Source organism: Tachyglossus aculeatus, chromosome 4, assembly GCF_015852505.1.
Source record: "Tachyglossus aculeatus isolate mTacAcu1 chromosome 4, mTacAcu1.pri, whole genome shotgun sequence".
NCBI classification, from domain to species: Eukaryota; Metazoa; Chordata; class Mammalia; order Monotremata; family Tachyglossidae; genus Tachyglossus; species Tachyglossus aculeatus.
In genome coordinates, this window is record NC_052069.1 from 46,963,449 (window position 1) to 46,986,568 (window position 23,120).

At 42.5% G+C, this 23,120-nt stretch overlaps 1 protein-coding gene across 4 annotated transcripts in view; it reads right to left on the bottom strand.

The window, feature by feature from the left end:
• Positions 1 to 23,120, bottom strand: part of EVI5 (ecotropic viral integration site 5) — a 307,843-nt gene that overhangs the window by 123,085 nt on the left and 161,638 nt on the right. For 2 of the 4 annotated variants that reach the window (XM_038745026.1, XM_038745028.1), the window contains exons 11-13: positions 18,210 to 18,263; positions 14,608 to 14,640; positions 13,844 to 13,990 (exon numbers count right to left, since the gene is read on the bottom strand). In XM_038745026.1, the coding sequence (XP_038600954.1) occupies positions 13,844 to 13,990; positions 14,608 to 14,640; positions 18,210 to 18,263 (234 nt within the window). The remainder of the gene's footprint in view (positions 1 to 13,843; positions 13,991 to 14,607; positions 14,641 to 18,209; positions 18,264 to 23,120) is intronic. The other 2 variants (XM_038745027.1, XM_038745029.1) reach the window with 1 other exon arrangement.

The following is a 23,120-nucleotide window of genomic DNA, read 5'->3' on the forward strand; positions in this document are numbered from 1 at the left end:
TATCTACTAGGTGCTTATGCAGCCAGAAGAAAAGATAATCATAATAATAATAATGGTATTTGTTAAGCACTTACTATCAATCAATCAATCGTATTTATTGAGCGCTTATTGTGTGCAGAGCACTGTACTAAGCGCTTGGGAAGTACAAATTGGCAACATATAGAGACAGTCCCTACCCAACAGTGGGCTCACAGTCTAAAAGGGGGAGACAGAGAACAAAACCAAACATACTAACAAAATAAAATAAATAGAATAGATATGTACAAGTAAAATAAATAAATAAATAGAGTAATGAATATGTACAAACATGTATACATATATACAGGTGCTGTGGGGAAGGGAAAGAGGTAAGATGGGGGGATGGAGAGGGGGACGATGGGGAGAGAAAGGAAGGGGCTCAGTCTGGGAAGGCCTCCTGGAGGAGGTGAGCTCTCAGTAAGGCCTTACTACTGTTCTAAGCGCTGGGGTAGATACAAGGTAATCAGGTTGTCCCACGTGGGGCTCACGCAATTAATCCCCATTTTACAGACGTGGGAACTGAGGCCCAGAGAAGTTATGTGGATTGCCCAAGGTCACACAGCAGACAAGTGGCACAAATATGCATAAGGAAGCTCAGCTTGGTCTCTGGGGTCTGCCCTAAGTCCCGACTGTCCCCAGAAGAATCGATGAGGGTAGGCATCCCTTCTAAAAACTGAAGAAAAGCTGCACAGGACTGAGCCCTCAATGGATATTTGGACTGTAAGCTCGTTGTCAGCGGGGAACTTGTCTACCAACTCTCTTCTACTGGACTCTCTAAAGCGTTTGGCACAGTGCTAAGCGAACAGTAAGCGCTCAATAAATACTGTTGATTGATAAGCTGTAAAACTAAATGTTCCAATTCTCTTTAAACCACATTTTCCCCATTCTTCTCCGAAGGCACCAAACAACTGTGGCAGCATGTGGGTGTGAAGGTGCACAGATATCAGATTGCTCCCTTCACCTGTCCATCCTTCCATTCTCAAAACTTTCAGAGCTCTGGAGTCTGGTGTAGAAGAGAGAGAAGAGTCTTGCATTTAATAGTCAATTCTTTTCAGGTTATTTCTCCATGACAAGTTATTTCTTCATGACCTATAAAACTACCTCCTATATCTTTGTTCCAGTTCCCTTTATCTGTAAATAACTTTTGTCTGTCTCCGTTATTAGATTATGGATTCCTTTAGGACAGGGAAAGTTAATGATAACAATAATAGTATTTGTTAAGCGCTCACTAATAATAATAATTTATCTTACTTGTACATATCTATTCTATTTATTTCATTTTGTTAGTATGATTGGTTTTGTTCTCTGTCTCCCCCTTCTAGACTGTGAGCCCGCTGTTGGGTAGGGACTGTCTCTATGTGTTGCCGACTTGTACTTCCCAAGCGCTTAGTACAGTGCTCTGCACACAGTAAGCGCTCAATAAATGAGTGATTGATTGATTAATAATGATGGCATTTATTAAGCGCTTACTATGCGCAAAGCACTGTTCTAAGCGCTGGGGAGGTTACAAGGTGATCAGGTTGTCCCACGGGGGGCTCACCGTCTTCATCCCCATTTTCCAGATGAGGTAACTGAGGCACAGAGAAGTTAAGTGACTTGCCCAAAGTAACCCAGCTGACAATTGGCAGAGCCGGGATTTGAACCCATGACCTCTGACTCCAAAGCCCGGGCTCTTTCCACTGAGGCACACTGCTTCTCCCTTGGTTCACTATGTGCCAAGCACTGTTCCAGGTGCTGGGGGAGAGACATGGTAATCAGGTTGTCCCAGGTGGGGCTCACAATCTTCAACCCCATTTGACAGATGAGGTCACTGAGGCACAGAGAAGTGAAGTGACTTGCCCAAGATCACACAGCTGACAAGCGGCAAAGTCGGGATTAGAACCCACAACCTCTGACACCCAAGCCCAGGCTCTTGCCATGCTGCTTGGACCCCAGCACTTAGTCCAGTGTCTGGTACACAGTAGGAGCTTAACAAATACCCTACAAAAGGGGTGACGCAGAAGGGAGTGGGCGAAGAGAAAATGAGGACCTACTTGGGGAAGGCCTCTTCAAGGAGATGTGATTTCAATAAGGCTTTGAAGGTGGGCAGAGTGATCTCCTGTCGGATATGAAGAGGAAGGGTGCTCTGGGCCAGAGGCAGGGCACGGACGAGAGGTTGGCAGCGAGATAGAGATACAATAAGTTGGTTGGCATTAGAGTGGGGTTGACTTGTTGTAGGTAATCGGGTAGGAGGGGGCAAGATGATTGAGAGTTTTAAAGCTGATAGTAAGGACTTTCTGTTTGGGCAATCACGAGGTTCTGGAGCAGTGGGGAAACACAGACTAAACACTTTTGTAGAAAAAAGATCTGGGCAGCAGAGCGAAGTATGGACTGGAGTGGAGATATACAGGAGGCAGGGAGGGCTAACTAGGGAGCTAATGCAATAGTCGAGGTGGAATGGGTTATGCGCTTCGATCAGCGCACTTCAATCCATACTTCATGCTGCTGCCTGGATTGTCTTTGTCCAGAAACGCTCTGGGCATGTTACTCCCCTCCTCAAAAATCTCCAGTGGCTACCAATCAATCTGCGCATCAGGCAGAAACTCCTCACCCTGGGCTTCAAGGCTGTCCATCACCTCGCCCCCTCCTACCCCACCTCCCTTCTCTCTTTCTCCAGCCCAGCCCGCACCCTCCGCTCCTCTGCCACCTCTAATCTCCTCACCGTACCTTGTTCTCGCCTGTCCCGCCATCGACCCCCGGCCCACGTCCTCCCCCGGGCCCGGAATGCCCTCCCTCTGCCCATCCGCCAAACTAGCTCTCTTCCTCCCTTCAAGGCCCTACTGAGAGCTCACCTCCTCCAGGAGGCCTTCCCAGACTGAGCCCCTTCCTTCCTCTCCCCCTCGTCCCCCTCTCGATCCCCCCATCTTACCTCCTTCCCTTCCCCACAGCACCTGTATATATGTATATATGTTTGTACATATTTATTACTCTATTTATATATTTAACGTGTACATATCTATTCTATTTATTTTATTTTGTTAGTATGTTTGGTTTTGTTCTCTCTCTCCACCTTTTAGAGTGTGAGCCCACTGTTGGGTAGGGACTGTCTCTATATGTTGTCAACTTGTACTTCCCAAGCGCTTAGTACAGTGCTCTGCACACAGTAAGTGCTCAATAAATATGATTGATTGATTGATCAGCATGGGAGCAGTTTGGATGAAGAGGAAAGGGTGGATTTTTAGCGATGTTGTGAGAGGATTTGGTGACAGAATGAATATGTCATTGAACAAGAGAGATGAGTCAAGGATAACGCCAAGGTTATGGGCTTGTGAAGCAGGGAGGATCATCATCATCATCATCAATAATATTTATTGAGCGCTTACTAAGTGCAGAGCACTGTACTAAGCGCTTGGGAAGTACAAATTGGCAACATATAGAGACAGTCCCTACCCAACAGTGGGCTCACAGTCTAAAAAGGTAATAAGGGAGGATGGTAATAATAATAATAATGATGGCATTTATTAAGCGCTTACTATGTGCAAAGCACTGTTCTAAGCACTGGAACACTGTTCTAAGCACTGGAGCCCTGTTCTAATGCTGTCTACAGTGACAAGTAAAGTCAGGGGAAGAATAGGGTTTGAGTGAGAAGATGAATTCAGCTTTGGACATGTTAAGCTTGATATGTCGGTGGGACATCCAAGTAGAGATGTCCTGAAGGCAGGAGACTGCAGAGGAGGAAAGAGGCCTTTGGGTTCCTTTAGGTGGGATATGTGATTAGAAGTAAAGACAGCAGGACACCCAAATAATTGCTCCATGAAGAACTGTAATTCCTAAACCAAAAGCGAAAAAGGCAAAGGAAGCCTTTTAAGGATACAGTAAAAAAAATGCCACTTTCCCCTTGAAAAGTAGTAATCAATTGCTATCGGCCGGCCTGCGTTCAAGAAAATCAACGGCTCTTTGAGCCAAAGCTTTGTAAGAAAAATAAAACCAAAGGGCAAAAGAGAAGATAGTGCCAGACAAAGCAAACATCAAACATGACAGCACAAAGGACAGCCTTTTTATACACAAAATATGGCCGAGATTGTGGATGCTGCAATTAACTTTTCAGTGACACACTCCCTCATGGATGAACTGCAACACTAATGCCTTCTTCACCTATACCTGCGTCCTCAGTAGGCTCTCAAAAAATACCACGGATTGACTGCTACTGGGCTACTCCTTGATGGCTAGTTCCCCGATGGCAGGTGGCCAACTGCAAGGAAAGGGGAGGAACAAAGTCATCTATTTTTAAGAAAGCCACATTCACGGTGATGAATCACCAACTGTGTGGAATGTAGGCAGTGAGTGTAAATCATGTTCAGCACATAAAAAAGGTCCTCTTGTTGATTGCTGAAGCAGTTATTCACATATTTAATCTTGTTGAAGAATCCAGCCTCAGATGTCCGTCCAACATCTTTACTTAAAAAAAAAGCCACTCCGATCCTGAATCCTGCGCCGACATCCTGGAGGGCTTTCATAACTGGAGCCCTTTTAGCCAAGACTCTGTCTTCAAAACAACATGAACCAGAAAGAGGTCTAAAATTATATTGTTATGGTTTAAAAATAAGTAATTTTTCCTATAGTATTATTTAAATCAACTCTTCATCCTCCCACCCAAGCGTGTCCACTCCTTGAGACTTTCCCATTCCCACCATCCTCTCTGTCTCACCTTGGCATCACCCTCAATTCATCTCGCTCAATCAATTTATGTATTCTGTCCGTCACCAAATCCTGTAGGTCCTACCTTCACAATTATTTACCAGCTGGAAGGGCGGAGGGGAAGGCTACTGGACACATGACACGCCAGCTGCAGAATCATCGAAACAGGATAATAGTAATAATAATAATGATTATGGTATCTGTTAAGCGCTTACTACGTGCCAGGCACTGTATTAAATATTGGGGTGGATAGAAGCAAATTCATTCATTCAATCGTATTTATTGAGCGCTTACTGTGTGCAGAGCACTGTAGTAAGCGCTTGGGAAGTACAAGTTGGCAACGTATAGAGACGGTCCCTACCCAACAACAGGCTCACAGTCTAGAAGGGGGAGACAGACAACAAAACAAAACATGTGGACAGGTGTCAAGTCATCAGAATAAATAGAAGTAAAGCTAGATGCACATCATTAACAAAATAAATAGAATAGTAAATATGGACAAGTAAAATAAAGAGAGTAATAAATTTGTACAAAATCGGGTTGGACACGGTCCCTGTCCCACGTGGGGCTCACGGTCTTAATGCCCGTTTTACAGATGAAGTAACCGAGGCCCAGAGAAGTGAAGTGACTTGCCCAAGGTCAATCAATCAATCAATCAATCGTATTTATTGAGCGCTTACTATGTGCAGAGCACTGTACTAAGCGCTTGGGAAGTACAAATTGGCAACACATAGAGACAGTCCCTACCCAACAGTGGGCTCACAGTCTAAAAGGGGGAGACAGAGAACAGAACCAAACATACCAACAAAATAAAATAAATAGGATAGAAATGTACAAGTAAAATAAATAAATAAATTAAATAAATAGAGTAATAAATATGTACAACCATATATACATATATACAGGTGCTGTGGGGAAGGGAAGGAGGTAAGACGGGGGGATGGAGAGGGGGACGAGGGGGAGAGGAAAGAAGGGGCTCAGTCTGGGAAGGCCTCCTGGAGGAGGTGAGCTCTCAGCAGGGCCTTGAAGGGAGGAAGGTCACATAGCAGACAAGTGGCAGAACCGGGATTAGAAACCATGACCTTCTGAATCCCAGATCTGTGTTCTATCCACTCCACCATGCTGCTCACAGTCAGCCTGCATCAGTCCGAGGTGGACAATCCAGTTATCTCTGGAACTGCTCAAGGAGAATGAGAATAATAATAATAATAATAATAATAATAGCATTTATTAAGTGCTTACTATGTGCAAAGCACTGTTCTAAGCACTGGGGAGGTTACAAGATGATCAGGTTGTCCCACGGGGGGCTCACAGTCAATCCCCATTTTACAGATGAGGGAACTGAGGTGCAGAGAAGTGAAGTGACTTGCCTAAAGTCACACAGCTGACAAGTGGCGGAGCTGGGATTTGAACCCATGACCTTTGACTCCAAAGCCCGGACTCTTTCCACTGAGCCATGCTGCTTCACACCATACTAGCATCAAAACAAAAAACTCTCAAGGAAAGCATTCCCACATTCTATGGACAAAAGGGGAGGAATCAGTACTGTCTGCATCATCAGGAGAGGAATTCCCTTTGCTATTCCTGGAGGACTTCCCTTGGAGAAGAGATTGCCTTGTGTTCCCGCGTACTACTGGCAAAAGAAAAGGAGGAACTGCTCATCCTGAAGGACTCTGTTGGACTAGGAAGAAGGGGAGGGATCATCACCAATCGTATTTATTGAGCGCTTACTATGTGCAGAGCACTGTACTAAGCGCTTGGGAAGTACAAATTGGCAACATATAGAGATGGTCCCTACCCAACATTGGGCTCACAGTCTGGGAAGCATTTGGGAGGTGGATTTCTTTGGCTATGAAAGGCACGTGCCTGGCACCTACAGAACAAGGCTGGGATGGTGCATCCTGGCACGTGGGGACACGGGGTGGCTTTAAGAAAGAGGAGTTGTCAGAAGCCACAATCCTGGTGTGTAGGGTCCCTTTGGTAATGGTTACCTTTCATTCATTCATTCATGCAATCGTATTTATTGAGCGCTTACTGTGTGCAGAGCACTGCACTAAGCGCTTGGGAAGTTCAAGTTGGCAACATAGAGAGATGGTCCCTACCCAACAACGGGCTCACAGTCTAGAAGGGGGAGACAGACCACAAAACATGTGGACAGGTGTCAAGTCGTCAGAACAAATAGAATTAAAGCTAGATGCACAGCATTAACAAAATAAATAGAATACTAAACATGTACAAGTAAAATAGAGTAGTAAATCTGTACAAACATATAGACAGGTGCTGTGGGGAGGGGAAGGAGGTGGGGGGATGAGGAGGAGGAGAGGAAAAAACCTTTTGGGACAATCCTGTTACTCAAGTGTGTCGGCGGTAACGTCGCTAAAACCTGCCCTCTTCTCTCCATACAAACTGCTACTGCTCTGAACCAAGTACTTATCCTATCTTGCCTCGACTACTGCATCAGCCTCTCTCCTTGACCTTTCATTCATTCATTCAATCATATTTATTAGGTGCTTACCATGTACAGAGCACTGTACTAAGCTCTTGGGAAAGTACAACTACTGCATCAGCCTCTCTCCTTGACCTTTCATTCATTCATTCAATCATATTTATTAGGTGCTTACCGTGTACAGAGCACTGTACTAAGCTCTTGGGAAAGTACAACTACTGCATCAGCCTCTCTCCTTGACCTTTCATTCATTCCTTCAATCATATTTATTAGGTGCTTACTGTGTACAGAGCACTGTACTAAGCTCTTGGGAAAGTACAACTACTGCAACAGCCTCTCTCCTTGACCTTTCATTCATTCATTCAATCCTATTTATTAGGTGCTTACTGTGTACAGAGCACTGTACTAAGCTCTTGGGAAAGTACAACTACTGCATCAGCCTCTCTCCTTGACCTTTCATTCATTCATTCAATCCTATTTATTAGGTGCTTACTGTGTACAGAGCACTATACTAAGCTCTTGGGAAAGTACAACTACTGCATCGGCCTCTCTCCTTGACCTTTCATTCATTCCTTCAATCATATTTATTAGGTGCTTACCGTGTACAAAGCACTGTACTAAGCTCTTCGGAAAGTACAACTACTGCATCAGCCTCTCTCCTTGACCTTTCATTCATTCATTCAATCATATTTATTAGGTGCTTACTGTGTACAGAGCACTGTACCAAGCTCTTGGGAAAGTACAATACAACAATAAACAGTGACATTCTCTGCCCACAAAAGGCTCACAATCTTGGCGGGGTGGCGGGGGGGGCGGTGGGAAGGGGAGACAGACATCAATACAAATAAATAAAATTACAGATATATTACATAAGTGAATAGAGAAGCAGCATGGCTCAGTGGAAAGAGCATGGGCTTTGGAGTTAGAAGTCATGGGTTCAAATCCTGGCTCCGCCAATTGTGAGCTGTGTGACTTTGGGCAAGTCACTTCACTTCTCTGCGCCGCAGTTACCTCATCTGTAAAATGGGGATTAAAACGGTGAGCCCCCCGTGGGGCAAACTGATCACCTTGTAACCTCCCCAGAGCTTAGAACAGTGCTTTGCACATAGTAAGTGCTTAACAAATACCATCATCATCATTATTATTATTATAAGTGTGGTGGGGCTGTGGCAGGGAGTAGGGAGGGCAAAGGGAGCAAGTCAGGGAGACGCAGAAGGGCGTGGGAGATGAGGAAAAGTGAGACAATCTGGGAAGGCCTCTTGGAAGAGGTGTGCCTTCAATAAGGCTTTGAAGTGGAGGAGGGTAATCGTCTGTCAGATTTGAGGAGGGATGGCATTCCAGGCCAGAGGCAGGATGTGGCCCAGGGCTCAGCGGCGAGATGGGCAAGATTGAGGCACAGTGAGAAGGTTAGCACTAGAGGAGCAAATTATGTGGGCTGGGTTGTAGAAGAGAAGCAAAATGAGGAAGGACGGTGCAAGGTGATGGAGAGCTTTAAATCCAGTAATAATAATAACAATAATGGCATTTATTAAGTGCTTACTACATGCAAAGCACTGTTCTAAGCGCTGGGGAGGTTACAAGGTGATCAGGTTTTCCCCGCTGGGGCTCACAGTCTTCATCCCCATTTTCCAGATGAGGGAACTGAGGCCCAGAGAAGTGAAGTGACCTGCCCAAAGTCACACAGCTGACAAGCGCCGGAGCCGGGATTTGAACCCGTGACCTCTGACTCCAAAGCCCGGGCTCTTTCCACTGAGCCACACTGCTTCTCCCGGTAGTGAGGAGCTTTGGTTTGATATGGAGGTGGATCGGCAACCGCTGGAAATTTCTGAGCGGGTGGGGTGACATGTCCTGAACGTTTTTTTGGAAAGATATTCCAGGCAGCAGAGTGAAGTACGGATTGCAGTGGGGAGAGACAGGAGCTTGGGAAGTCAGCAAGGAGGCTGCTACAGTAATCTAGGTTGGGTAGGACCTCCCTACCTTACTTCACTCTGCTGCCCAGATCATATTTCTAAAAAAAAAAACAAAAAAACCACTCAGTCCACATCTCCCCTCTCCTCAAAAGTCTCCAGTGGTTGCCCAGTCCATCTCCACAACAAACAGAAACTCATCACCATCAGCTTTAAGATACTCAATCAGCTCGAAGCCTCCTATTTTATCTCACTTATCTCCAACTAAAACCCAACCCACACACTTCACTCTGCTAACACCAACATACTCACTGCACTGCAATCTCATCAATCTCTCCAACGATCCCTTGCCCACATCCCGCCTCTGACCTCCTCCCTTTTCATATCTGAGAGATCACCAATCTCCCCACCTTCAAAGCTCAATTCTATTTATTAATTTATTTTACTTGTACATATTTATTCTATTTATTTTATTTTGTTAATATCTTTTGTTTTGTTCTCTGTCTCCCCCTTCTAGTCTGTGAGCCCACTGTTGGGTAGGGACTGTCTCTATATGTTGCCAACTTGGACTTCCCAAGTGCTTAGTACAGTGCTCTGCACACAGTAAGTGCTCAATAAATACGACATTGATTGATTGATTGAAACTAAAATAATATCTCCTTCCCTCCTCATATAATATAATAATAACAATAATTGTGGCATTTGTTAAGTGCTTACTATGTGCCAGGCACGGTACTAAGCACTCAGGTGGATACAAGCAAATCAGGTTGGACACAGGCCCTGTCCCATGTGGGGCTCAGTCTCAATCCCCATTTTACAGATGAGGGAACTGAGGCACAGAGAAGTTAAGTGACTTGCCCAAGGTCACACAGCAGGCAAGTATCAGACAGATAACTGCTCTCTCTCTTATCAAAACCTTATCAAATGCACATCTCCTCCAAGAAGCCTTCCCTGACTAAGCCTTCCTCTCTTCTTCTCCCACTCCCTTCTGCGCCGCTCTTACTTGCTCCTTCGTTCATCCTCCCTCCCTTCCCCACAGCACATATGCATATATCTGTAGGTATCTGTAATTTATCCATTTATTTATATTAATGCCTGCCTCCCCCTAAGACTGTAAGCTAGTTGTGGGCAGGAATGTGTCTGTTGTTATATTGTACTCTCCCAAGTGCTCAGTACAGTACTTTTCACATAGTAAGCGCTCAATAAATGACTGAATGAATGAATGAAGCTTCCCTAAAAGCCTTTCCCTGATTGAGCCCTCACTTTCTTACCTAAACCTTCCTTTTAGCATCCCTATGCACTTGGGTGTGCTTCCCTTCAGCACTTTAATATTCACTCTTCCCCCATGCCACAGCACTTATATAATTTATTTTTGTGTCTTTCTCCTCTCGTTGCCCGTAAGGTTTTTTGCAGGGATTGAGTCTATCTACTGAATTGTACTCTCCCAGATACTTAGTACAGTGCTCTGCCCACAGTAAATGCTCAATAAATACCAGTGCAGATTTGTCCATAATATGATGGATACAAACTATTTGAGCACTCTTCTTTCCATTTGCCAATTATTTTATATTTGTGTCACCAGCTAGATTGTAACAATAATGATGGCATTTAATAAGTGCTTACTATGTGCAAAGCACTGTTCAAAGCGCTGGGGATCAGGTTGTCCTACAGGGGGCTCATAGTTTTCATCCCCATTTTACAGATGAGGTAACTGAGGCAGTGAGAAATGAAGTGACTTGCCCAAAACCACACAGCTGACAATTGGCAGAGCTGGGCTTTGAACCCATGACCTCTGACTCCAAAGCCTGAGCTCTTTCCACTGAGCCACACTGCTTATACACTTCTTGTGAACACGTAGCCTGTCTTCTTCTTTTAGTACTCTATTTATTTATTTTACTTGTACATGTCTATTCTATTTATTTTATTTTGTTAATATGTTTTGTTTTGCTCTCTGTCTCCCGCTTCTAGACTGTGAGCCCACTGTTGGGTAGGGACCGTCTCTATAAGTTGCCAACTTGTACTTCCCAAGCGCTTATGCTCTGCACACAGTAAGCGCTCAATAAATATGATTGATTGATTGATTCTATTGTATTCTCCCAAGTGTTTAGGACAGTGCTCTGCAATCAATATTTGCTCAATAAATACAACTGGTCAATTTCTAAGTTCAACTGGCATTATCCCCCACTTTCTCGACTCCCTTAATCTAGGTCACTGAATCTTGTCATTTCTTCCCTCACAACTCCCAAAGCTATCCTTTCTCATTTGCTATCAACGAGGTCATGGTACAATGAATGCAATGATTTTCATTAAGAAGTTTCATTTTCCGGAGGAAAAGACTGAAATTGATTTTGATAGTTATAGGCAAAACCATGGGAATTAAAAGCTCTGAATGATGATCACCAAAGAAACAAGTTAGTGCTAGTTTAAAAAAAAAAGAGAGAGAGAAACTGGTACTGTACAAGTGAACAGCAACTTTTATGCTGAACAAAGTTCACCCAGAGTCAGGATGAAACAATGCCTGGCGTATGCATGGACACACACACACACACACACACACACACACACACACACACGCACGCACGCACCAATCTTGACAACAGTGAAACGGGTTGCTAAGCAAATTTATTGTACACTACCTTCAAAGTAATTAATTCTGCTAAAGAAAAATTGGGTTTGGCTTCCCAACAAGAAAATGCTAGTTTAACAGAGTAGTCCATTGTAAACTTCTCCCTAATTGCTGATTTAGGTGTTAAAAACATACATACTGGTAATCAATTGAAAGTACAAATTATAGATTGAATGATCATGTACTGGTAAATTACAGAATGAATAATTCTATATGCTGGTGTTACAATGTTGTAGTTCATTTCTTTCAGAAATAAATAATGGTAAAAAGCTATGTTCAACTCTTCCTGGCTTTAATTTACGGCTTAGGATTCTCCACAAGCAGAGAATGTCTCCAATCAAATCCATTGAAATCACTTTCCTCTCTACATTTACAGCTTTCCTAAAAAAACAACAAAAAAGGCACCCTCCACCAAGAGACCCTCACTAACTAATCACTATCTCCCTAGTCATGTCTTCCCAGCCACACTTTTTACCTGTTTATTTCATTCAATTGCTTTTTTTCATTTCAATAATTTGTATGCAACATGTTTTTGTCTCCCCCACTGAATTACCAGCTTTCCAAAACCAACAGGCACTTAATATACACCGATAAAGACAGTGAAAGAGTGTAGGGCTAGGGCAGAAATTTAGTTCTGAGGGGTTTTTTTTTGGGGGGGGGGTGGTTTGGAGAACAAAAAAAGAAACTAAGAAATTATCACTTCCCTAATTACTAGTGACTTTCCATGAGTACAGTGCTAAGTGTTTAGTACAGTGTTTTGCACACAGTAAGCACTCAATAAATATGATTGAATGAGTGAACTAGTAAAATCACTTAGGGTTTTAAAAACATACCAAATAGGTTGTTAGAACATGGCACTAATTACCAATATTACTGTCCTTCAACAGCAAGCAGAAATTATGCGCCAGGACAACATTCCCTCGGACATCCAGGTATATCACCTTAAAAACTACGTCATTCCCACTAACCCAGGAGGAGAACCATCACAAGGCTTCTTGAGGCTCCTGGTTTATACAGCCTACTTGAGGACCTTGGTGACCATCTTTACTTCAGTGTACTTCTACTCACGGACATCTGATCAGTTTTCCAACTGCTCTGGATATCAGCCACTTCAAAACACCTAAACTTCCATACTCAGCCCTCAGAGCACGACCAAAGGGGAACCTAGAAAGCTTATTTAACTCCCAATGCACATGCTGTAGTCCTGGAACTGTATATCCCAAAAAAATCCTGGGAGGGACGAACTCAAAACCACAAACTTATCCCTGGACCAACTTGTTCCCCCATTGAAACTACTCAACATATTTTCTGCCCGGAATCTTAGTTACAAGACTAGATGCAGCATTATTGCCTTCCATATGCATAAAAGAATAGCCCATCAATAGGCTGTCTCTTGAACCGTAGGCTTCCCCATCAACCAAATTTGAGCAGGAGAAAACCGCAGATGGCCTGGCCTACGCGATACATAGCTCAATAAAATTAAAAACAAAAACAAAAGCAAAACACAAATCAAACTCACTCAAGTGCTTTTGAAACAAATGGATATATGTAAACCAAAGCCCAAATCTTTCCAGGGAACTAGGGCCTGGTCTTAAATCGAAAAAAACATATTTGGTATAATGAACATATCAGGTTTAAGAAATAAAATGCTAAGTAGGTGAGCCATGTTAGCCTAAATTCTACGGATGGGTACCGAATGTCCGGTGAGCATGACATTTCCCACACAAGCTGTTACAGTGGCAAATCCAGTAATGGCATTCCTAATCCTGCAATGGGATGAACGTGAGGTAGCAGGAAACACAGGCCTCCACTTCTTCCAGCTGCCACCTTCTTTCTTCCCTTCACTCCTCCCTTCACCCACTGTTGCTAACACAGCAGTGACAAGGAGGAAAGGCAGAAGGAGAAGAAATGAAAACAAGATAACGGTTTTACCACAACCACAGGTAGGGTGAAGCAAACACTGCCCTGTTTACAGGATAGATTTTATGGGTCTCTAAGCACCAGGAACTCCTTCGGGATTTGGGGAGCCCGATTTTGTACGGTTTAAGAATGTAATAGTCTGGGAAACACTTTGTTTACAAGAGCACAGAGTCTGTGCAAGAACAACAGAAATATTTTTAAAAATGAACAGATAAGAAAGATGAAATGTAATTGCTCTAGTCTCCTTACCCATTGTTGTTGTTGCTGGAACTCCCTGATGGTATTCTCAGCTTGCTCCAGTTTAGAACTGGCCTCATCACTCTGTTGTTTGATGGTGGCCAACTCCCGTTTTATGAGGTAGTTTTCCTCAGCCTCCTGGGCTCTTGTCACTTGTCCCTTAGGACATAATTTTTTTGTTTTGTTTTGTTTTGTTTTGGTAAAGCAATTTAGGACAGACGCAAGAAGACTGTCTTTCTGAGGTTCGATAATTTATTTTGTCATGTTAAAAAAACTTCAGAACACAGCCTTCTCAAAATGTTCAACAGAAAGCAGTTTAAAATTGCTCTGACATTTTGGAAATTAAATGTAAAATTCAACTCAAAAATCAAGGACAACTGTTCTTGCATTCAATAAAAATTCGGTTCATGCAATATTACTCGGTTGCACATGCACAGATTATCCTTTTCCAACGGTCATTGTAAAAGCAGAGGTTAATCTCAAAATCCATTTGAAAATTTTAATTCAAATTTTAATAAACAGGATTTTGCATAAGGTTAAAGTACTACATCGTGCAAATGTATCATTATTTTTGCAAATCATTATTTTTAATGATCTAAAAAATGAAATTAGATTTAGAACTTTTATGTTCTTGTTTCTCAGGAAATCAGAACACATTTCCTTATACATGTGTGTAAACACGCCTTGGAACAGGCCTTTCTGAATGCATTCTTTTTCCAGAAGTATGGGGTTGGGGAAGGGAGAGAAATTAGAGGAAAAATGCTCAAGAACTATACCTGAATCAATCTATCTGCCAAGGAAGCACTTTCCTACAAAAGGAAAAAATTCAGATAGGAATATAAGGGAAAGAAATAAAACAAAAGTGACAAAGTGACAAAAACTAAGAGGAAGAAACAAAGCTTGCCCAAATTCCACCTAGTTTTCACTTAGAACGAGGAAATTTTTTCCACATATTAGGATTCTGTAATAAAAATCTAGCTTTCCCCCACCCCACCTGATAGGCTTGGTATTTTCTGTTCAACAAAAGCAAGACGAAGATGAAATTCAGAAAAGGTTTTTTCTTGAAAGAGACGGCACTAAAAACGTTGACTGTAAATGGTGTTTCATTACATATACAGAGCAAGAAAGACATTCCAGAATTCTTCATTTTAAAGGCTACCTACAAGTCTCTGAAACACCTTCAGGGTTTTTCTCTTCTCAAATAACCGTCAGATTATTTCTTCCATGAAAAGAATGAAGAATTTGAGTAAACAACTGAATACACAAGTGCATTGGCATTTATGCAAAGGCAACTTCCAGAGAAGCAAAGCAAGTTAATTGGGTCCAGGTCAGGCAAGGAGGCTAATTCAGCAAACCATGGCAAGATTGATGCTCTGGGTCTCTGAATCCAAAGTAGTTCCGTTACACCGAAGCAAGGAAGCACTAAATTTCATGCAAATACAATTCCAAATCCATCATTTCCAAAAGCACCTATAATAGTGTATTATGCACACTCACTGAAATAAAAGACATTTATCCTCCATGAATAAGGCTGCTACAAACATTGAAATATATAAATTATGAACATGAATGTTTGGTTTTATGAAATAGCACATTAGTGAGGTTGATTTTCCTTGATTTTGCTGAGATCAATTTTCATGTCCCGTTGAAATTATTTCTATAAGATTACAAAACCCTTAAGGAATTAAAGGCCATTCTAATGTTAACCTGAACCGTCAGCTTTACTGATGTTTGCTCTTGCTTGTTTAGCTTTTTAACTATTCACAACCCTAGTAGCAAACCCATTCAGTATCTATCATCACTGACAAAATTTTATAATGAAAGAAAACTGTTTTAGAACACGTACTGTCTATTTTCTAAAGGGGGAGGGCGGGAAATATTGCTTAAAGATGTATATATTCAGGGAAACTGCTTTTCTCTGGGCTTTCTAGTCATACTTATATTACAATGCCAGCTGTGGTTATCCAGAGCATCCCAAAGTACTACATTAAAATCACCTTAGAATATCAGATTACTAAAATGAGAGTCAGATTGAAGAAATGTGTGACATTTTACCAATGCTATGTCTGATCATGTGAAATTGTTATTCGGGGAATATTCATCTCCACCATCTTGGGAGGGTTTTTTTAGCTATTGTTATTGTTTTTAAAAAACTGGTATCTGTTAAGCTCCTCTTATTGTCCAGGCAATGAACTAAGCACTGGGTAGGTCCAAAGTCATCAGGTTGGACACAGTCCCTGTCCCACATGGGTCCCACAGTCTTAATCCCCATTTGACAGAGACAGGGTAACTGAAGCACAGAGAAGTCAAGTGACTTGCCCAAGGTCACAGAGCAGACAAGTGGCAGAGCTGGGATTGGAACCCAGGTCCCTCTGACTCCCAAACCTGTGCTCTATCCACTGGGCCACACTGCTTCTCACGTTATCCTGAGGTTACAGGTTACCCTGGATTGATTATTTTGTACCTACTCCAGTACTTACCACATAGTAAGCACCTGAGACACAGTTTGTTATTTTTTTTTTTTAAATAGGAGTTGACAAACCGTGGGTGGCTACCTGCAGGACTTTTGTTAATAAAATTTTGCTTCTTGAAGATCTTCCCCTTGGAACCAAAATCCTGGGGTAAACCCCAGAAATACAACCTGAAAAATTCACTAAACGTGTGCCACAGAAAGTCACATCCATTCCCCTCTCAATAGGCTGACCCCAGGAACAATGAAGTTGTTACCCTGGGGAAACAATTCATCAGGGAACCCAGCCCATCGAACACGAGACAAAACTGAACAGCCACGAAGAGAGGGGTAGTTAGTTATCAGTTGTCAGATGGCAACTTTTAGAGAGTTTGCTGCAAAGCTAGATTCAAAGAATACCTTCCTGATTTTCCTTATGGTATTATCTGTGGCGTTTAGAAGAATGCAATTTCATAAAGTCTTAAAAAAATTAAAAAGGCAGCACTCCCAAGCCTGTATCCAATCAGATTAACTTGAGTCTACCCCTGCGTTCAGAACAGTGCTTGGCAAATAGCAAGAGTTTAACAAGTCCCATATTTATTATCATTTAAAGCCTGTTGGGGTGGGGACATATCATCGGAAGTAACTAAAACCGTCTACTGCCAAGTCAAAAAAGCAAAGCCAATCAGTAGCAATCTTCGACAGAGCATCCTCAAACTCAAATCGACTGATCAACAGACCCGATGGTAGCCTGTCCTCCACCCACTTCTAGCCTTTTGGGTGCAGGGAGAGCTGCCTGGACCTGCTGTGTGGAGCAGAAGGGAGAGGTCCTTCAGCTGCCCCCTCAACTGGATTAAGAAGTTGTGACTTGCCCAAAGTCACACGGCTGACAATTGGCGGAGCCGGAATTTGAACCCATGACCTGTGACTCCAAAGCCCGTGCTCTTTCCACTGAGCCACGCTGCTGCTCACTATGCCGCCACAACTACGTATGAGGGCGGCTCAAAATTAAAAGTGACATCTGCACTGCTTAACTACAGGGCAACCTTAACACTATCCTAGCCATGTTTTTTCCTCCTACCCTGGTCACATCGTTTTCAAGGAGAAGGAGAGAGAGAAGAAAAGAAAGCCCAGGGAGAAATGAACATTTAAATGAGAGCTGGGGGAAAGGGTGAATGTCATCTCCCCCCCCCCCCACCCCACAGCACTTGTGTATATATGTACATATTTATTATTCTATTTATTTTATTAATGATGTGCATATATCTATAATTTTATTTATTTATATTGATGCTATTGATGCCTGTCTACTTATTTTGTTATCTGTCTTCCCCCTTCTAGATTTGGAGCCCATTGTTGGGTAGGGACCATCTCAATATGTTGCCGATTTGTACTTCCCAAGCGCTTAGTACAGTGCTCTGCACACAGTGAGCGCTCAATAAATACGACTGAATGAATGAATCTCCTAAGTACCTCCTTCTGAAGTGTAAATGGGGCAAAATCATGCTGCTTTATGTACAGAGTTAAATGAACCATAAATCCAGTGCTGGCCCAAAACTTCCAGGAGTTACACAGCTTTTTAAATAGTCTTCTCCTACAACTATTCCAAGGGGAAGGAGAAATTCATCTAATTGCATGGGATTTGCTTCAGGTAGGTGCTTTCTGTTTCAATGATTGGTTGGATTGCAACATGAACTGTCAGTGGATTAACAGTAATTGACTGGAAGATATGCTTGATTTAGTTTGAAATTGGACAATTTGTTACAACTATTAGAGCTATGCATATGTATTACTTGTCAAGTTACTCAGCAAAGCAGTTAGTAAATACTGCAATTTAGTGAAGATACATGCCACATTACAGAAGAATGTTCAAATTAAACTTCAATAGCTCAGATTTTTGACTGTCTCATTTAAAGTTTCATTACTCACCTTTTCTAATGTTTCAATGCGCTGTTTTAAAAGTCTGTTTTCTGTACGTAATCTCTGCAAAAAACAAAAGTTTACATTTCCAAGGATTATTCTTAATAGGAATTAAAAACAGTAAAACACTAACCATGTCTAAAATCACTCAGTGACCTTGAGAGCTCCCTGACTACATTTACAAACGCCATTTCTACTATTAAAGTTACTCTGAACTGCTTACACTGCCCAGTGCCAAGGGACTACAATGAAAACATTTTCTTTTATAATTCAACAACATAGGAAAATTTCACCCACGTGTGGAGCCTCGTTGCAAGAAAAGCCTTAGCAGAGAAGACAATCTCAATAATCCTTAATGAATGCAGAAATCATTGACTAAAAGATAAGCAGTGTAGGTCATGACTGTTCAATGTTTTAAGATTGAATTCTAAATGCAGAGGACATGATTAAGAGGGAATTTCTCAAATGATAAAAAAATTCCAGTGAAATTATAGAATTTTTACTTTTTTTTATAAATACTCAAGTTCCAAATGAAGAATAAAATGAGTAAGCAACACAAAAATTTATTTAGTAATAAGACATAAACACTAGGGATGGACCTGAGATACTTATTCCCAATTATGTGCATATGTATTTAGATCAGACATTTTCTCTGGACCCTTGTCCAATTGGACAAAGGACCTGTCTTCAATAATCAATCAATCAATCAATTGTATTTATTGAGTGCTTACTGTGTGCAGAGCACTGTACTAAGCGCTTGGGAAGTACAAGTCGGCAACACACAGAGACGGTCCCTACCCAACAGTGGGCAATAATTCAGACAGTTGTGAAAAGAATGTGATTAGCTATGATTATCCTGACATTACAGATTCACAGCTAAAGTTCTGCTGGTATTAAAACGGAATCAAGGACAAGAGAGTATCCCTAATTCAGGCAGCCAAGACGGGCAGGTCTGGATCGCATTTCAGTGACTGAAGGGAACATGGGCTACCAAGAATTGTCGTCAAAACCTGCACAAATGAGACATTCCAGTAAACATAACTGGATCCACAGCAACTAGTCTCTTGGTACTGAATCACTGGTATCCTGGGAACCAGTCCAGGGTCAAACACTATGAAATAAGTGGAAGAATAGTGTGGTTGATGTGATGCTCCAATATCACTATTGTCGGTAGCCCCTTCATTTATCCCAAATAATAAAAACAACTGTGGAATTTGTTAAGCATCTATGTGTCACGCACTGTACTAAGCACTGGGGTAAGCAAATCAGGTGGGACATAAGGGGCTCACAGTCTCACTCTCCATTTTCCAGATGAGGTAACAGAGGCCCAGAGAAGTGAAGCGACTTGCCCAGGGTCACACAGCAGACAAGTGGTGGAGGCAGGATTAGAACCCAGGTCCTTCAGACTCCCAGGCTTGTGATCTAGCCACTAGACCATGTTGCTTCTCTAGGGACATTTTTTTAGCCAGCAAGCCCCTTAACTCTCTCTGTGGGAATTTATTAGCATACAGAGGAGACACTATAAATGCCAAGCTGAGATATTCTCCTCTTTTAGCGGCAGCAGCTTCTGCCCTTTATTTTACTTAGCTCGTGAGCCCCATGTGGGACAGGGATTGCGTCCCAGCTGATTATCTTGCATCCACCCTGGCCCCAAGAATGATGCTTAACAAGTGAGCGCTTAACAAGTACCTTTACTATTTTTTCTTTTTGTATTTACAATAGTAACTCTGTCACTATGGGCCAAGTATTGTAATAAATACCGGGGTAGATGCACGATAATCAGGTCGGACACAGTCCTCGCCCCGCAAGAGGCTCGTAGTCTAAGTAGGAGGGGGAACAGGTATTCCTCGTTTTACAGATGAGGAAACAGGCCGAGAGAAGTTAAGTGACTTGCCCAGGGTCACAAAGCAGATAAATGGCAGAGCCAGGATTAGAATCCAAGTCCCCAGACTCCCAAGCCCATGCTCTTTCCACTAGGACATGCTAAGAAAGCTGAAGCTATAATCAAGTGGGGATATGATGACAGCCTGGAACAGTTTGGTGGATGTTTGGATGGATGTTTGGATAGAGAAGTAGCATGGCTCAGTGGAAAGAGCATGGGCTTTGGAGTCAGAGGTCATTGGTTCAAATTCCGACTCCGTCACATGTCTGCTGTGTGGCCTTGGGCAAGTCACTTAACTTCTCTGAACCTCAGTTACCTCATCTGTAAAATGGGGATTAAGACTTTGAGCCCCTCGTGGGACAACTTGATCACCTTGTATCCCCCCCAGCGCTTAGGACAGTGCTCTGCACATAGTAAGCACTTAATAAATGCCATTATTATTATTATTATTATTATGGAGAGGAAGGAATGGATTTGGGACACATTGTGAAATAATAACAATAACTGTGGTATTTGTTAAGTACTTGTTATGTGCCATGCATTGTACTAAGCACTAGGGTGGATACCAGCAAATGGGGTTGGACACAGTCCACGTGGGGCTGTCTCAATCCCCATTTTACAGATGAGGTAACTGAGGCCCAGAGAAGTTACTTGCTCAAGGTCACACAGCAGACATGAGGCAGAGCTGGACTTCTGAGAGTCAACAGGATGAGGTGACAGGCCGAAAACGGGGATTTAGAAAAGAGGAAGGAGTCCAAAATAATGTCGAAATTACAGGCTTGAGATAAAGAGGGTGATGGTGTCCACTGTGACGGGAAAGGCAAGTAGAGGAGGAGATTTGGGAGGGAAATGAAGAGTTCAGTTTTGGATATATTATGCTTGATGTGCCATTGGGACATCCATGTACAAATGACCCAGAGGCAAAAAGAGATGCAAGATTGTAGAGAAGGTGAAAGGTCAGAGCAAGTGAGGTGGATCAGGAAGACATTCATAGAGTATTAGAAGAACCTGGGTTCTAATTTCAGCTCTGCCACATGTGCTGAGTGACCTTGGGCAAGTCACTTAATTTCTCTGTGCCTCAGTTACCCCATCTGTAAAATGGGGATTAAGACCGTGAGCCCTACACGGAACATGGATTGTGTCCAACTTGATTAGCTTGTATCTGCCCCAGTGCCTGTAAAAAAAAAATGGTAGTAGTAGTAGTGATAATAGTAATAATGGTATTTGTTAAGTGCTTACTGTATGTCAAGCACTGTTCTAAGCGCTGGGGTGGATAGAAGTTAATCAAGTTGGATACAACCTGATTAGTAGAAGCTATGAGAGCATTTATTCTACTTATTTTATTTTGTTAATATGTTTTGTTTTGTTCTCTCTCCCCCTTCTAGACTGTGAGCCCACTGTTGGGTAGGGACCGTCTCTGTACGTTGCCAACTTGTACTTCCCAAGCGCTTAGTACAGTGCTCTGCACACAGTAAGCGCTCAATAAATATGATTGAATGAATGAATGAATGAATGAACACCCCCAGGGAGTGAGTGTGGATGCAGAACAGAGGAGATCCAGAACTGAGCCACATTAAGGGAAGCAAAGGAAAAATTCAACAAAAGAGACTGAAAAAGATCAGACAGCAAGGGAAGAGGAGAACTAGGACAGAACGGTGCTGGCAAAACCAAGTATTTCCAGGAGAAGGGAACAAACAGTGGTGAAGGGTTGAAAGCAGTAGGTCAAGAAGGATGTTGATGAGAACTAGGACAGAGTAATTTCCTTATGTATTTAGAAATATACATTTATTTATGTCTGTTCCCCCTCTAAACCGCAAGCTTGTTGTGGGCAGGGAACACATCTACCAATTCTGTTGTAATACAGTCTCCGAGACACTTAGTACAGTGCTCTGCATACAGTAAGACCTCAAATACCATTGCTGATGATGATTAGATATGGCCAGAAAGAGATCATTGGTGATCTTTTTTTAATGGCATTTATTAAGTGCTTACTACATGCAAAGCACTGTTCCAAGTGCTGGGGAGGTTACAAGCTGATCAGGTCATCCCACTGGGGGTTCACAGTCTTAATTATTTTACAGATGAGGTAACTGAGGACCAGAGAAGTTAAGAGACTTGCCCAAAGTCACACAGCTGACAACTGGCGGAGCCGGGATTTGAACCCATGAACTCTGACTCCAAAGCCTGTGCTCTTTCCACTGAGCCATGCTGCTTCTCTTGAAGAGAGAAGTCTGAGTGAAGGACTGTCAAGGCTAACAAGGGAATCGGAAGAGATGAAGTGGAGGCAGAAGGTGCATACAACATGTTTGAGGAGTCTGGACAAGAATGGGAGATGAAGTGATAGCAAGAGGGTGTTAAAAGAAAAAAGAGCACTCTACTCCATCCTAATCCTCCTGCCGAGTGGATGACCTTCTCCAGGAAGTCTCATCTAACCTTGGTGTTTCTGACTTCCCTGACTGATCTTATTTCCCCACACTTAATTGGTCATTTATGCGTTAAAGTCTTCCCCCCAACCACAAGCACTTTGGTACTTACCCCATTCCCTTCCACCCTCTGAACTTATGTACTTCTCTCAAATTCTGTTGCATCCCCTTACCCGCAATTTTAGCATCCATCTCCACGAGACTGTAAACTCCTGGAGGGTTGGGATATCATGTGTCTATTGTACTCTCCCAAGTGTGAAGTACAGTGTAAGTGCTCAGTAAAGAGTATCAACTGCCTGAAGGTTTTTGACTAGACTGGAAGTTCACTGCGGGCAGGGAACGTGTCTACTAACTCTATTATATTGTACCCTCCCAAACGCTGAGTTCAGTGCTCTATAAATACGATTTATAGGGGAGATTGATTCACTCAATCATTTACTGAGTGCTTACTGTGTGCAAAGCACTGTACTATGCACCTGGGAGAGTACAATATAACATACTGATCCAACTGAAGGCTATGAATTAATTTGCCTTTATGTTTTCATTTGAGCAGCTTTAGCAATGTTTGAAATAGGAAAGACGGAGCAGATAGGAATGAAATGTTTTACTTAAATA